At 43.0% G+C, this 16455-nt stretch overlaps 1 protein-coding gene across 1 annotated transcript in view; it reads left to right on the plus strand.

Moving 5' to 3' along the window:
* PPP2R2A (protein phosphatase 2 regulatory subunit Balpha) overlaps positions 1–16455 on the plus strand; it is a 120785-nt gene that overhangs the window by 91746 nt on the left and 12584 nt on the right. Inside the window, exon 4 of the mRNA XM_070765699.1 lies at positions 13357–13522. Within this exon, the coding sequence (XP_070621800.1) occupies positions 13357–13522 (166 nt within the window). The remainder of the gene's footprint in view (positions 1–13356; positions 13523–16455) is intronic.

Below are 16455 nucleotides of genomic sequence, written 5' to 3' on the forward strand. Positions count from 1 at the left end.
CCAATTGAGGAAATATTACAGGAGATAAGAGAGGCCACCTGTGTTTGGGTGGGGCTCCAGTAATTAGAGCTGCTGATATAAATAGCAGCATGCTGGCTTGGCCATTGTGGAAGATTATCTGATCATTGTTCTTCAGGACCGTGCCCTGCTGTTTCCGGATTTGTTGATTTTTCACGACTTTGAAACCAAAGCAAAGTTAAGTGTGTGTATTTCACTTCGTGGAAGAAGGAGGGCTGTGATGTTTCTTCACAGCTGCTAGCTAAGTACTTAAGGACTGATTAAGGGGATTGTACAGCCTACAAGGGTTGTTTTGGGACGAGTGCTCTTTGCAATACAAAAAGGGTGCTTTGTTTCTTTTGAATTTTGTGATAAAGAACATTGTTTTTGAACTTTCAAGTGTGTGTGTGTCTGAAATTTGTACCCTTGAATTTTCGGGAGGCTCATACCAGAGAACCTGGCAGAACACCAGCTAGCTTCCAACAAGCAAAGGCAACGGAGGAAGCCTTTGAGTCACTGAACATCTGCAGTGATTTGCTTAATGACCATAGCAAAACAAAGGACATAAAATTGGGTGCACCTCACTTAACCATTGCCTTAAAGATAGAACTAGGAAGAACTAGCCACCTTCTCCAAAAAACCCATCCAGAAGATAGATTGGTTAGATCAGTGATGTCTAACCTTTTTGTCAGCGTGTGCTGAAAGCATGCCCGCACCCATAATACAATGTGTGTATGACCCTCCCCCCGCATGTCCCTGCACATGAGTACAAAACCTCTGCCTCTGTCCCTCTCCATGTATGCACCCCCTCCCCGCCCTCATCCATTTTTGGCTTCCAGGTGGTGCAGGAGGCTTTTCAGGCCCAAAACAGGGCATGTGGGGCCTCATGTGGCACCCCCATGCCCACTTTTGGCTTCAAGGTTGTTGCAGGAGGCCTTCCAGGTCCAAAGCGTGGAGTGTGGGGTGTGTGGGAAACACACATGCTCCCCGTGCCCCCATTTTGGCCTCCTGCACCAACCTGGAAGTCAAAATAGGGCACAGGGTGCCATGGGAGGCTCCAAAATGCAATGCGAGAGCTCCTGCGTATGCACACATGTTTCCCCAGCATGTGCCCCACTCCTGCGCATGCACAGCAGAGACCTGAAGACCTGGCCAGCAGGAGATCTGCACGCACGCTTGGTGGAGCTGGGCTGGGGTGATGGCTGGCGTGCCCACACAGAGGGCTCTGCATGCCACTTGTGTGACACCTGCCATAGATTCATCATCATGGGGCTAGATTGGTTATTTATTTACTTACTTATCTACCTACCTACCTACCTACCTACTTACTTACTTACTTACTTACTTATTTACTTATTAAATTTGTATGCCGCCCCTCTGCGTAGACTCAGGGCGATTAACAACAGTAAAAAGACAATATGAACAAATCTAATATTAAAAGTAATGTAAAAAACCCCAATTTAAGAAACCAATCATACATGCAGACATACCATGCATACATTGTATAAGCCTGGGGGAAAAGGAATACAGTATCTCAATTCCTCCACGCCTGATGACAGAGGTGGGTTTTAAGGAGCTTACGAAAGGCAAGGAGGGTGGAGGCAACTCAGATATCTGGGGGGAGTTGGTTCCAGAGGGTTGGGGCCGCCACAGAGAAGGCTCTTCCCCTGGGTCCCACCAAATGACATTGTTTAGTCGACGGGACCCGGAGAAGGCCAACTCTGTGGGACCTAACTGGTCGCTGGGATTCGTGCGGCAGAAGGCGGTCCCGGAGATATTCTGGTCCGATGCCATGAAGGGCTTTATAGGTCATAACCAACACTTGAATTATGACCGGAAACCGATGGTGAACCTTTTTTACTTCGAATGCTGACAGAGTGTGGGCATGCGCTATCACACATGCGCTAGTGCCCACACCTGTAATTCAATGCCTGGGGAGGGTGAAAACAGCTTCCCCCACCCCTGGAGGCTGGAAACAGCCTGTTTCTCAATTTTTGGTGGGCCCAGTAGAATCGTGTTTTGCCCTCCCCAAGCCTCAAAGGCTTCCCTGGAGCTGTGGGAGGGTAAAAATGCCCTTCCCCAGAGGCTCTCTAGAAGCCAGAAATGCCAGCACACACATGCACGTTGGAGCTGAGCTAGGGCAACAGCTTGCGTGCTAGCAGATATGGCTCCACATGCCACCTGTGGCACCCATGCCATAGGTTCGCCATCACTGGGCTAGATTATAGAAGATCTTTGTCTTTGCAGAGAGCTTCTCATTCACACCTTTCCTGTCAGGTTCAAGTGGTACAGCTTAGGGAGGGGATTGCTACTCTTGCTAGTGATATCAGTGCTATCCAGAGAGGTCAGGTGATTTGCATGCCCACTTCCGGGGTAGGAAGAGCAGGCAGGAGGGTGGAGTTAAACTTGTCATCAGCTTAGAGTCCTTATATTACTGCAAATAATCCAAGTCCACCCTTTCTTGAATCTGTTGACCCTCATCTAACACCAATTTTGATGCTGATCATTGTACCATTCTTGTGTATAGGTTTGAATAAATCATCTGTGGTGCAACTTAACCTGTGACCCTGACCTCTTGCACTTGACATAAATCTTGTTTAACTTCTGCTCCCAGCTCTCTCTCCTCTTACATCTGGTTCCTAAATTTATTTATTTATTTTATTTATTTGCTATATTTGTCAAACAAGTGTAGAATTAGGGTTTGTATTAACATAACAAAGTATAAAGAAGTGATAAAAAGGATAATAGGACAGAAGGACAGGGACGGTAGGCACAATAGTGCCCTTATGCACGCCCCTTACAGACCTCTTAGAAAAGGGGAGAGGTCAAAGGTAGACAATTTAAGGTTGAAGATCTTGGGGTTAGGGGAAAAAATAACAGTCAGTGAGTTCCAGGCGTTGCTGTTGCTGAAGTCATATCTTCTGCAGTCAGGGTTGTTTGTTTGTTTGTTTGTTTAGTTAGTTAGTTAGTTTAGTTAGTTAGTTAGTTAGTTAGTTAGTTAGTTAGTTAGTTAGTTAGTTAGTTAGTTAGTCCAATACACAATGAGGGTTTTAGTGGGTATATATCTATATACACATAGTAAAATGCATGATGAAGGTTATAGAGGAGATACTCATAGTAAAATATATCTATGAAAGAATAGAAAAGAAGGCATAGGAATAGAACATATCAATGAAAGAATAGAAGAAGAGATATAGGAATAGAAGAAAGGTATAGGAGATATAGGAGAGCAATAGGACAGGGGACAGAAGGCACTAGTGCACTTGTACTCACCCCTTACTGACCTCTTAGGAATCTGGATAGGTCAACCGTAGATAATCTAAGGGTTGTGGGGGTTTGGGGATGACACTATGGAGTCCGGTAATGAGTTCCACGCTTCAACAACTCGGTTACTGAAGTCATATTTTTTACAGTCAAGTTTGGAGCAATTAAAATTAAGTTTAAATCTGTCGTGTGCTCTTGTGTTGTTGTGGTTGAAGCTGAAGTAGTCGCCGACAGGCAGGACGTTGCAGCATATGATCTTGTGGCCAATACTTAGATCTTGTTTAAGGTGTCTTAGTTCTAAACTTTCTAGGCCCAGGATTGAAAGTCTAGTCTCGTAGGGTATTCTGTTTCGAGTGGAGGAGTGAAGGGCTCTTCTGGTGAAGTATCTTTGGACATTTATTGTATGTTGGAGAATGTGTGGGAAATGCTAAGTTTAACTGTTACTATAGTGGACATTTTCCATGGAGACCCAGATAATGCAGAAAGGATAGGAAACTGGTTCTGATTTAGGAGATAAAGCTTCATCTGCTTTAAGAGGCCACAGTTATGTCCGGGGTGGAACATAATGAAGGCCGTCTTCTTCCTGCCTACCACTCATGTCTTGCCCATTAAGCCAAAAACTTTATGAAGTTTTTGCTCTCTTTCTTATTTATTCATTCATTCATTCATTCATTCATTCATTCACTCATTCATTGGATTTGTATGCCGCCCCTCTCCGTAGACTCGGGGCGGCTAACAACAGTGATAAAAACAACATGTAACAATCTCTTGTTAGAAGGAAGACACGAACCTTTCATACTTTTGATTTTCTCAGGTAGAAGACCTGGAGATAATTTGCTTGTGTAATTTGCTTTGCTTGTGCAAGTAGCTGAACAGTAGATCTTGTAACAGAAAGGATTTAACATTGTAAGCATCATGTTTGTGTGTGTGTGTGTGTAAGGAAATAATGGATAACAATTCTGTGCTTATAGATTTAATTTTTAAAAACCCAGCTTGCAATAATATCAGATCTCCGTGTTTATTAATTGATACATTCTTCTGAAAGAAATACTGGGAAATGTAAGATATTTTGGGTGCTATATCGACTTCTTAGCAGTGGGGAAGTTATGAGTTTGTCCTTCACGTAGACTTAAGGTAATCTTCTAGTGCCACCTCGTGGTCATAGTGCTGGAGACAAGCCTCTCAATGCCAGTCAGCCTACTATATTTCTCTTTTAAACCTATAAAATGACAAAATGAATATCAGTTATTATGCTGGTTCTTGCCTGGGGAATCCAGGATATCTGGATATATCCCAAGACACTAATGATCAATTCTTAACTGAGTTACTGAAAACACTTGTAAGGTTCAGATGTAACACCGGCTCCAGCTGTTTCTTGACAAGCTAACTGATATTTCATACATGAATTGTAGTGTGGATACCGATAAAGGAGAATATTCGTAGCTCAAGGTTGAAAGGTGCTTTCTGAGCTTGATTGGTTTTTTGAAGATATTTCATTACCTAAACTAGGTAACATCACCACCACTATCATCAATGCGAATTTTGTTGAATGTGTTGAGGATTACAGACAGGTAAGGCAGTGACCGTGGTCAATTGGGAACAGAGAGGGACCCATAAAGCTCCATCCCCCACCAGCGGCAACCATACAATCCATCAACCACTTGATTGCCGCCAATCACTACCGTGCCAGGGCCACTTAGAAATATAGAAGATTGACGGCAGAAAAAGACCTCATGGTCCATCTAGTCTGCCCTTATACTATTTCCTATACTTTATCTTAGGGTGGATCTATGTTTATCTCAGGCATGTTTAAATTCAATTACTATGGATTTACCAACCGTGTCTGCTGGAAGTTTGTTCCAAGCATCTACTACTCTTTCAGTAAAATAATATTTTCTCGCGTTGCTTCAGATCTTTCCCCCAATTAACCTCAGATTGTGCCCCCTTGTTCTTGTGTTCACTTTCCTATTAAAAACACTTCCCTCCTGAACCTTATTTAACCCTTTAACATATTTAATTGTTTCATTCATGGAATACTGTGTTCAGGTCTGGAGACCTCACCTACAAAAAGATATCGACAAAATTGAACGGGTCCAAAGACGGGCTACAAGAATGGTGGAAGGTCTTAAGCATAAAACGTATCAGGAAAGACTTAACGAACTCAATCTGGAGGACAGAAGGAAAAGGGGGGAGATGATTGAAACATTTAAATATATTAAAGGGTTAAATAAGGTCCAGGAGGGAAGTGTTTTTAATAGGAAAGTGAACACAAGAACAAGGGGACACAATCTGAAGTTAGTTGGGGGAAAGATCAAAAGCAACATGAGAAAATATTATTTTACTGAAAGAGTAGTAGATCCTTGGAACAAACTTCCAGCAGACGTGGTAGATAAATCCACAGTAACTGAATTTAAACATGCCTGGGATAAACATAGATCCACCCTAAGATAAAATACAGGAAATAGTATAAGGGCAGACTAGATGGACCATGAGGTCTTTTTCTGCCTTCAGTCTTCTATGTTTCTATGTTTCTATTCATGTCCCCTCTTTCCCTTCTGTCCTCCAGACTATACAGATGGAGTTCATTAAGTCTTTCCTGATACGTTTTATGCTTAAGACCTTCCACCATTCTTGTAGCCCATCTTTGGACCCGTTCTATTTTGTCAATATCTTTTTGTAGGTGAGGTCTCCAGAACTTTTGCTGACTTTTCCCTTTTTCTTGTTTTGAAGATGACGTCAGAGGAGGGTTTTGTTTTGTTTTGTTTTGTAACAGAAAGCCTATTCATGCCCTTCTCTTTGTTGTAAATCTTTCACTGTCTCCCTTTGTACCATTCAGGGGAATTTGAACCCTCTTAATGGGGGAGGAGAAGGAATTTCTATCAGAGCTTCTTTCCTTTATACTTGCTGATTAAATTACAATAAAGTGCTTTAATCACAGAATTTCTCAGCATTTTTTTATTTAACGTTTCTTAGATGTTTACATTTCTACTTGCATTAATTGACATTTCTGTTGGTGTACTCACTTACGAACTATCATTCATACAGTAAATGTTTTCTGATGTTGATTTTTAAAATGGTACCTCGTGAGCTTTCCTTAGGAGTGAAATTCAGCAGGGGAATGCCTTGCTTTTTAAGAAAAATGAGAGCTGTAACAATAGTGTGGTGGTCCACTCTCTGCTAAACTTAGCAACCTTCTTTTGAACTTTAAATAACACTTGAAACATCCCCAAAAGCAGAAGAGTTAACGCTTATGATCCCCAAATTCCTCAACTACTCCTTTCTATCTATCCATCCATCCATCCATCCATCCTTCTATCTATCTATCCATCTATCTATCTATCTATCTATCTATCTATCTATCTATCTATCTATCTATCTAACTATCTAACTATCAATCTAATCTATCCATCCATCCTTCTATCTATCTATCTATCTATCTATCTATCTATCTATCTATCTATCTATCTATCTATCTATCTATCTAACTATCTAACTATCAATCTAATCTATCCATCCATCCATCCATCCATCCATCCATCTATCTATCTATCTATCTATCTATCTATCTATCTATCTATCTATCTATCTATCTATCTATCTATCATCTATCTAATCTATCCATCCATCCACCCACCCACCCACCTACCTACCTACCTATCTAATCCATCCATCCATCCTTCTATCTATCTATCTATCTATCTATCTATCTATCTATCTATCTATCTATCTATCTATCTATCTATCTATCTTTCTGACTTCTATGCCACCCTTCTCAATCAACTCAGGGCGGCATAGAACATAATAAATACTGTACAAGTGTGTAGAAATCTAATGAAAACTAAAATAAATCCTAAAGCCTGTTTATTCACCACAATTATTACATTCATCCCAACTGGGCCTAGCCACTCATAACGTCAGCCGGAGTTAGGTTTCAGCACTCATGGCCCCCCATGTCTGCTGGCAGAGATGAGTCTTCAAGGCTTTGTGAAAGACCAAGAGATAAGGGGCTGTACGTATCTCCAGAGAGAGTTCGTTCCAGAGGGCTGGGGCCACCAGAGAGAAGGCTCTTCCCCTAGGTCCCGCCAGACGGCATTGCTTAGTCAACGGGACCTGGAGAAGGCTGACTCTGTGGGACCTAACCGGCCACTGGGATACATAAGGCAGAAGGCAGTCCGAAAGATAATCTGGTCCTAAGACATGTAGGGCTTTACAAGGCTGTTCCCTTTTTCATTACCTTTGCCTGAAAAATCACTGAAAATCCTTTGATTTCTGGGCAGATATTTGCCCTTGAAAAATAGTTATCCTGTTATAGGTATAAGTGGGCGATTTATACACCCAGAAACAGGATAATAAGGAAGAGCTAGATATTTAATTATCCAGGACTTATTTATGCCCGTAAATAAATAAAGAGCTATTCTAAATGGTCTTGGCATTAGGCAACATCCTAAATTAGTTCTCCAACTTGGGTGGCCCTGAGAACCGAGCCCAGCCAGCATTGCATTGCCAAGAATTCTGGCAGTTGAGATCCAATTTGGGATAGGGTAGGCTGAACCTGGTTGAATATAGATAATCTTCAACCTGTCATTTAATGACCAATTGAAGTTACAACATGGTTTTGATGGATCTAGTAACGACATGGTTTTTCAAGTTCTGACAGCCCCCCACTACCAAAAAAAGGGTCTGGCATAGTCTCATGACCTTACATTTTGGTTGCTTGATGGGTGACCTACAGCATCCCTCAATCATCTGACCATGATTTACGTTATTTGCCAGAGGTTAGTGTTTCCTTCCAGTTTCTGGGGGGAAATTGCCATTGAGTACAATGGGTTTGCTTAATGACTGCAGCATTTGCGTAATGTTCATTGCAAAAATGGTCATCAAATTGGGCACAGTCATGTTGACTCACTTAATGGCCACCACAACTCACCTCTGTAATTTTGGGTTCAATTCTAATCATAAGTTGAGAAAACATACATACATACATACATACATACATACATACATACATACATACGCAAAAAAACCCCACTCACACATTAATGTGTGTATGTCATCCAAGACAGTTGACCATCTGCAAAGTTGTTCCAGATGCCACCAGAGCTGTAATTGCATTGACCATTGAGCTTCTTTGGGTTAGAACGTGGCAAGGCAATGTGACTTACTAGGCAGGAAATGACTAGTGACTCCCAACTGATCATGTCAGTGAGATTCATGCCAATAAAATGTTAATTAGTCTGGCTGGGAATTTGGCTTAGCATACCAACACTGGTAGCATCCTCTGGCTTAGAGAAGAGGCTCAGAAGAAGATCCTGAAGATATGTTATGCTTGAATCTAGATCAGGGTTTAGTCAAGTTTACTTTCATTGAGGGCCACATCAGGGTTGTGCTTGACCTTAGGGGGCTGGGGTGGGAATGGCCAGGGCGGGTGGGGCCAGCTTGACATCACTTCTGTCGGGGAGTGGCCTTAGCACTCTGCCAGCTAAAATAGGCTCCCAAGCTCCGTTTTTGGCTGCCATGGCTTCCTGTAACCCTCTGCCAGTGGAAATGAAGCTTGAGTTCCTTTTTCACCGGCAGAGGGTTGCAGGAGGCTGTGGCAGCTGAAAATGAAATCCGAGAGCCCATTTTCCCTGGCAGAAGCACCGCAGGCTGGTCCTTCGCTGTTTCCACGGTGGTCCCACGGGCCAATTCTAAGTACCCTGCGGGCCTGATCCAGCCCCTAGGCCAGTGATGGCAAACCTTTTTTTCCTTGGGTGCCGAAAGAGTGTGGGTGTGTGCCCACACACATAATTCAATGCCTGGGCAGGACGAAAACAGTTTTCCCCACCCCCTGGAGGCCCTCTGGAGGCCAGAAATGGCTTCTTTTCCAACTTCTGGCACGTAATAGGCTCGTGTTTCACACTCCCAGGAGGGGGTGTAAAAACACACTTCCCCATCCCCCCCAGAGGCTCTCTGCAAGACAAAAATGCCCTCCCAGAGCCTCTGTGTGAGCCAAAAATCAGCTGGCCGGCACACACATGCACGTTGGATCTGAGCTAGGTCAACGGCTCGCATGCCAGCAAATATGGCTCCGCATGCCACCTGTGACACCCATGCCATAGGTTTGCCATCACTGCCCTAGGCCTTGAGTTTAACACCTCTGATTTAGATGGTCACCACCATAGTAGACTTGGCAAGTAAGTGCCAAAATGTTTCTCTAGGAGGAGAGGAGGGAGAAACACCAATTAATAATGCAAGATGTTTAATACAATACAACATGGATGCCCCAACCCAGATTTGGCTAGCCGAACCTTTCCCAATTAGGCGTCCTTCCAATGATTTGGGACTTAAATACTGATAATTTGAATCTGGTATGGCCTTTATGAACATGGCAGGAACATCTGGACCGATATTAAGGTCTTCCGAGAATGCAGCTGCGAGAGCAATCATGGGCTTCCCCAAATACACCCATGTCACACCAACACTCCGCAGTCTGCATTGGTTGCCGATCAGTTTCCGGTCACAATTCAAAGTGTTGGTTATGACCTATAAAGCCCTTCATGGCACCGGATCAGATTATCTCCGGGACCGCCTTCTGCCGCATGAATCCCAGCGACCAGTTAGGTCCCACAGAGTTGGCCTTCTCCGGGTCCCGTCAACTAAACAATGTCGTTTGGCGGGACCCAGGGGAAGAGCCTTCTCTGTGGCGGCCCCAGCCCTCTGGAACCAACTCCCCCCAGATATTAGAATTGCCCCCACCCTCCTCACCTTTCATAAGCTCCTTAAAACCCACCTCTGCCGCCAGGCATGGGGGAACTGAGATATTCCTTCCCCCTAGGCCTCTACAATTTATGCATGGTATGTTTGTATGTATGTTTGGTTTTATAAATAAGGATTTTTTTAGTTGTTTTAGTATTGGATTGTTACATGCTGTTTTTATCACTGTTTTTAGCCGCCCCGAGTCCACAGAGAGGGGCGGCATACAAATCCAATCAATAAATGAATGAATGAATGAATGAATGAATGAATGAATGAATGAATGAATGAATGAATGAATGAATGAATGAATGAATGAAGTGTTTCCTCTTTCAGCCTGTTATTAAACACTTGGAAGTAATTATGTTGTTGTTCAAATGTTCTTCTAATAAAAAGGGCGGCTAATCTTTAATAATGATCTGTTTGCTCATGCTTAATAAAACTCATTTAAGGGAAGTTGTGCTCAACAAGGCAAAGAGAGGAGAGGTGGTGGTGTGGAATATCTCAACTCCCCCTTGTCTGGCACTTCTTCTGGCTTAGAGAAAGACGTGGAAGAGGCTTTTGCGCACAAACTTTGCTTGTGAGAAGTAACCATGAAAGCTGGGAAATGCAACATATCTTCAATCTTTCTGCACCCATGTTATATAGATGCATCGGCAAATCTGGGATGTCAGGGACTGCCTTCTGCTGCACGAATCCCAGCAACCAGTTAGGTCCCACAGAGTGGGTCTTCTCCGGGTCCCGTCAACTAAACAATGCCGCTTGGCGGGACCCAGGGGAAGAGCCTTCTCTGTGGTGGCCCCGGCCCTCTGGAACCAACTCCCCCCAGAGATTAGAATTGCCCCCAACCAACTTGCCTTTCGTAAGCTACTTAAAACCCACCTCTGCCGACAGGCATGGGGGAATTAAGATTCCCTTTCCCCCTTGGCCTTTACAATTTGATGCATGGTATGTTTGTATGTATGTTTGGTTTTTTATATTAAGGGGGTTTTAATCATTTTTAGTATTGGATTATTATTGTACGCTGTTTTATGATTGCTGTTAGCTGCCCCGAGTCTTCGGAGAGGGGCGGCATATAAATGCAATAAATAAGTAAGTAAGTAAGTGAATGAATGAATGAATGAATGTTTGCAGATTTTCAGCTCTTAAATCCATGCAGGTTTTTAGGAAGCCGTGGGTCAGACTGAAGCTGGAGTGTATGTGATCTGAGACATTGAAAGGCCGGCATAGAGCAGTGCATTAAATCAATGCATTAAATCAATGCTTATTTTTTGTATCATTATTTCTCTTTGTACACCAGAGGAGCATCTTATAACATTTTAATAAGGGTGCAATAAACCCCAAATTATTTATTTATTTTTATTTATTTATTTATTGGATTTGTATGCCGCCCCTCTCCGTAGACTCGGGGCGGCTAACAACAATGATAAAAAACAACATGTAACAATCCAATTAATAAAACAACTAAAAACCCTTATTATAAAACCAGACATACACACAAACATACCATGCATAACTTGTAATGGCCTAGGGGGGAGGAATATCTCAACTCCCCCATGCCTGGCGACAAAGGTGGGTCTTCAGGAGCTTTCAAAAGACAGGGAGGGTGGGGGCAGTTCTAATCTCTGGGAGGAGTTGGTTCCAGAGGGCCGGGGCCACCACAGAGAAGGCTCTTCCCCTGGGGCCCGCCAAACGACATTGTTTAGTTGACGGGACCCAGAGAAGGCCAACTCTGTGGGACCTTATCGGTCGCTGGGATTCGTGCCGTAGCAGGCGGTTCCGGAGGTACCTTTAATTAATCCTTTCTTAGGCATATTTGATGGTTTTGGGACTTTGAGCTTCTCCATCCACTCTCTGTCTAACCCACTTCACTAAAGGTGAGAGAAATGGGTGGAGAGTAAGTCAAAATTTCTCAAAGCTAGCGTCCAGTGTCTTCTTCAAAGTTGTAAAGTGGTAACTATGGTTTTAATCCCCACCCCCTTCCTTCTTTTTTAAAATAACCTAGCATAACAAAGAACAGACTATCATTAAAAGAACTTTTCCATGAGCATTTAGTCTTCTGTGATCCAGGAGAACCCCACTTTATGGGATATTCATCAGACAGGGTTAAACAATGCCGCTTGGCGGGACCCAGGGGAAGAGCCTTCTCTGTGGCGGCCCCGGCCCTCTGGAACCAACTCCCCCCAGAGATTAGAATTGCCCCCACCCTCCTTGCCTTTCGCAAGCTACTTAAAACCCACCTCTGCCGCCAGGCATGGGGGAATTAAGATTCCTTCTCCCCCTAGGCCTTTACAATTGTATGTATGGTATGTCTGTATGTATGTTTGGGTTTTTATATTAAGGGGTTTTTAATTCGCTTTTAATATTGGATTATTATTGTATACTGTTTATGATTGCTGTTAGCCGCCCCGAGTTTTCGGAGAGGGGCGGCATATAAATCCAATAAAACTAAACTAAACTAAATTACAATGTTTATTCAGCTGATTAGACAAATTACAATCATTAGTTAAGTGCTCTAAAGTGTCTCCTTTTCTCCCCAGAAACATTGGATTCATATGCTAATAACTTTTCAAATTTTATCAAAAGGCTTGTTTGGCAGCCCCTTAAATGATCATGTTTGAATTGATTCTAATTCCCTTCAATTCTCATCCTTCTCAACTCAATAATAGACATATGAGGAATGGTAGAAACATAGAAACATAGAAGACTGACGGCAAAAAAAGACCTCATGGTCCATCTAGTCTGCCCTTATACTATTTCCTGTATTTTATCTTACAATGGATATATGTTTATCCCAGGCATGTTTAAATTCGGTTACTGTGGATTTACCAACCACGTCTGCTGGAAGTTTGTTCCAAGGATCTACTACTCTTTCAGTAAAATAATATTTTCTCATGTTGCCTTTGATCTTTCCCCCAACTAACTTCAGATTGTGTCCCCTTGTTCTTGTGTTCACTTTCCTATTAAAAACACTCCCCCCTGAACCCTATTTAACCCTTTAACATATTTAAATGTTTCGATCATGCCCCCCTTTTCCTTCTGTCCTCCAGACTATACAGATTGAGTTCATGAAGTCTTTCCTGATACGTTTTATGCTTAAGACCTTCCACCATTCTTGTAGCCCGTCTTTGGACCCCTTCAATTTTGTCAATATCTTTTTGAAGGTGAGGTCTCCAGAACTGAACACAGTACTCCAAATGTGGTCTCACCAGCGCTCTATGGTAGCGCACATCCTATATGGCGTTATCCATTTATGCTGAACTATAATCCCTATTACACAACAGAAAGAGAGAACTACAGAACTACAGTTGTTGTTCATTGAGTTTCTCAACCTTTTATTTTTATTTTTTTACTGTCTTTCAGAACAAACTACAGTCTCACAGCAGAGGCGAATATAATGTTTACAGTACCTTCCAAAGTCACGAGCCAGAGTTTGACTACTTGAAAAGCTTAGAAATTGAAGAAAAGATCAACAAAATTAGGTGGTTGCCCCAGAAAAACGCTGCTCAGTTTTTATTGTCTACAAATGGTAAGATTTTATTTGTTTTAACTATTGATGATTGACTTTTATTAAACCAAGTTTCCCATGTCTACCTTTGTCCTGGAACAGGGAATGGGCAATATGGCCTTCAACTCCCAGAATTGTAGAGCCAACATCCTCTAGGACTGTGTTTCCCAACCTTGACATATCATATTGAAGATATCTGGCTGGGGAATTCTGGGAGTTGAAGTCCAGATATCTTCAAGTTGTCAAGGTTGGGAAACTGCTCTATGGTACCCATCATTCTCTGGACTGGAGTACTCAGCATTCTAGCTCAGGAATTCTAGGAGTTAAAATACACAGCTGATCAAGAGACCATAGTTGCCCACCCCTATTGCAAATTATCATTCCTGACACTGATGTTACAAGATTTTTCAAGTGGCTTCCTGGAACCATGTGGTAGAATTCAACAAACACCAGAGGTGACATTTTAATGTAATCTATCTATTATTGTTTGGAAAGTTATAGTGCAGTGATGGCGAACCTATGGCATGGGTGCCACAGCTGGCACACAGAGCCATATCTGCTGGCACGCAAGCCATTGCCCTAGCTCAGCTCCAATGTGCATGTGTGTGCCGGCCAACTCATTTTTGGCTCACACAGAGGCTCTGGGAGGGCGTTTTTGGCTTCCAGAGAGCCTCCGGTGGGATTGGAGCCTGGGGAGGACGAAATACAAGCCTACTGGGCCCACCAGAAGTTGGGAAACAAGCCGTTTCTGGCCTCCAGAGGGCTTCCGGTGGATGGGGGAGCTGTTTTTGCCCTCCCCAGGCATTGAATTGTGAGTTCAGGCACTTGTGCATGCGCAATAGGGTTTGAATTCTGTGTTTTAATTTTTCTTGACGACTGTTCTCAGAGCTTACAGAATAGGAGTAATATAAAAATTATAATCAATCAATCAATCAAATAAGCTTCTTGCTGTATTCTTACTGCTCCTGTAACATTTTTTGTTCTTTTTTGAACATTTTTGATCTGTTCTCGTTGCCTCTCTTTCATCCTTGATACCTGAGATTGGCGGAGCCTTGGAAATGATGTGAATAGTATTAGCCTTTTTCTTTCCAAGCAATCCTGCCTCTAGACAAACTTAAAAGTGTAACAGTATTGTGCATTTATATCCCTCTAACCAAAAATTCATCTGCTGTTTTGTACTCCTTCACAACTTCTACCTTTCTAAGGTTGACTCAGCCTTCCGTCCATTCAGGGTTGGTAAAATGAGGATCCAGATTGTTGGGAGCAATATGTTCACCCTCTGTAAACTGCTTTAAAAAGCTGATTTCTGTCCATGTAGCAAAGAACTTTTTGAACTTTTAAAAAAAGTTCACAGAAGAAGATTGATTGATTGATTGATTGATTGATTGATTGATTGATTGATTGATTGGATTTGTATGCCGCCCCTCTCCGGGGACTCGGGGCGGCTAACAGCAATAATAAAACAATGTACAATAATAATCCAATAAATACTAAAAATGATTAAAAACCCATTAATATAAAAATCAAACATACATACAGACATACCATACATGAAATTGTAAAGGCCTAGGGGGAAAGAGCATCTCAATTCCCCCAAGCCTGGCGGCAGAGGTGGGTTTTAAGTAGCTTACGAAAGGCAAGGAGGGTGGGGGCAGTTCTAATCTCTGGGGGGAGTTGGTTCCAGAGGGCCGGGGCTGCCACAGAGAAGGCTCTTCCCCTGGGTCCCGCCAAGCAGCATTGTTTAGTTGACGGGACCCGGAGAAGACCTAGCTGGTTTCTGGGATTCGTGCAGCAGAAGGCGATCTTAAGATCTTAAGAAGGGGTGACCTGGATGTGTTGTGAAGAAAAAAACCAAGAACTGAAGGACAAGAGTCAAAGGACTCCTGGTTAGGGTTTAGCATTTAGACTTATACATCATTCCACAGTGCTTTATAGCCTGTTCTTGTCATGCAGGATGTTTTAAGTGTTGTAAACAAGACTACACTTGTTTGGATATCAGCTCAAGTTCTTTTGTAAAGCTTTCGGCATAAACTTTATAATCCCCTTTAAGAGTAACTATTAGATGTCTTTCACCTGGAACTTTCCTGATGTGATGGATTTTGATTTCCAGATTCCCTAGCTGGAGATCATGGGAGTTGAAGTCCATTTCATTTAGGAGGCTCCAAGATTAAAGGATGATGCCCAAATCAGCCTAAAGCATTATTCAGTTAAATTAAAACAGAATTACCTACCTGGTATTTCCAAGAATTATAAGAAATCCAGCCATAGTATAGCTCAGTGATGGAAAAACGCTTTTTTTGCTTTCCATGCCAAAGGGTGTTTGTAGATGTGCTAGCATGCGTGCACATGCCCGCACCCATTCCTTCCCTCCACACATTTGCACCCCCTATGCTGCCTGGGCGCATGCACACAACACACACACACACACATCCCCTCGCACACATGCAGACCTCGCTGAAGCCTGGGACGGTGAAAAAATGGCCAAACAAGCAAACCAGAAATTCAGAAAAATGGACTTCTGGTTGCCCGTTGGGCAGTTTTTTGCACTCCAGAGGCTTCAAGGAAGCTTCCTGAAGTCCCTGAGTGCAAAAAACAGCACAACGGGCAAACCGGAAGTCCGTTTTTCCAAACTTCTGGTTAGCCTGTTGGTTGGTTTTTTGGCACTCAAGGGCTTCATGGAAGCTTCTCTAAAGCCTCTGGAGGGCAAAACAGACTCCCCCAAAGCTGGAAATAAGCTGGCTAGTGTGTGCATGCATGCTGGAAACGCCCCATGTGCCCTCCGATATGGCTCCGCGTGCCACCTGTGGCATCGGTGCCATAGGTTCACCATCACGGGTATAACTTATTTGTTTGAGTATAAAATATTACAAAAACCAGCTCCCCCCAGAGATCAGAACTGCCCCCACCCTCCTCGCCTTTCGTCAGCTCCTTAAAACCCACCAGGCATGGGGGGA

Source organism: Erythrolamprus reginae, chromosome 12 (genome assembly GCF_031021105.1).
Source record: "Erythrolamprus reginae isolate rEryReg1 chromosome 12, rEryReg1.hap1, whole genome shotgun sequence".
Classification (NCBI taxonomy): domain Eukaryota; kingdom Metazoa; phylum Chordata; class Lepidosauria; order Squamata; family Dipsadidae; genus Erythrolamprus; species Erythrolamprus reginae.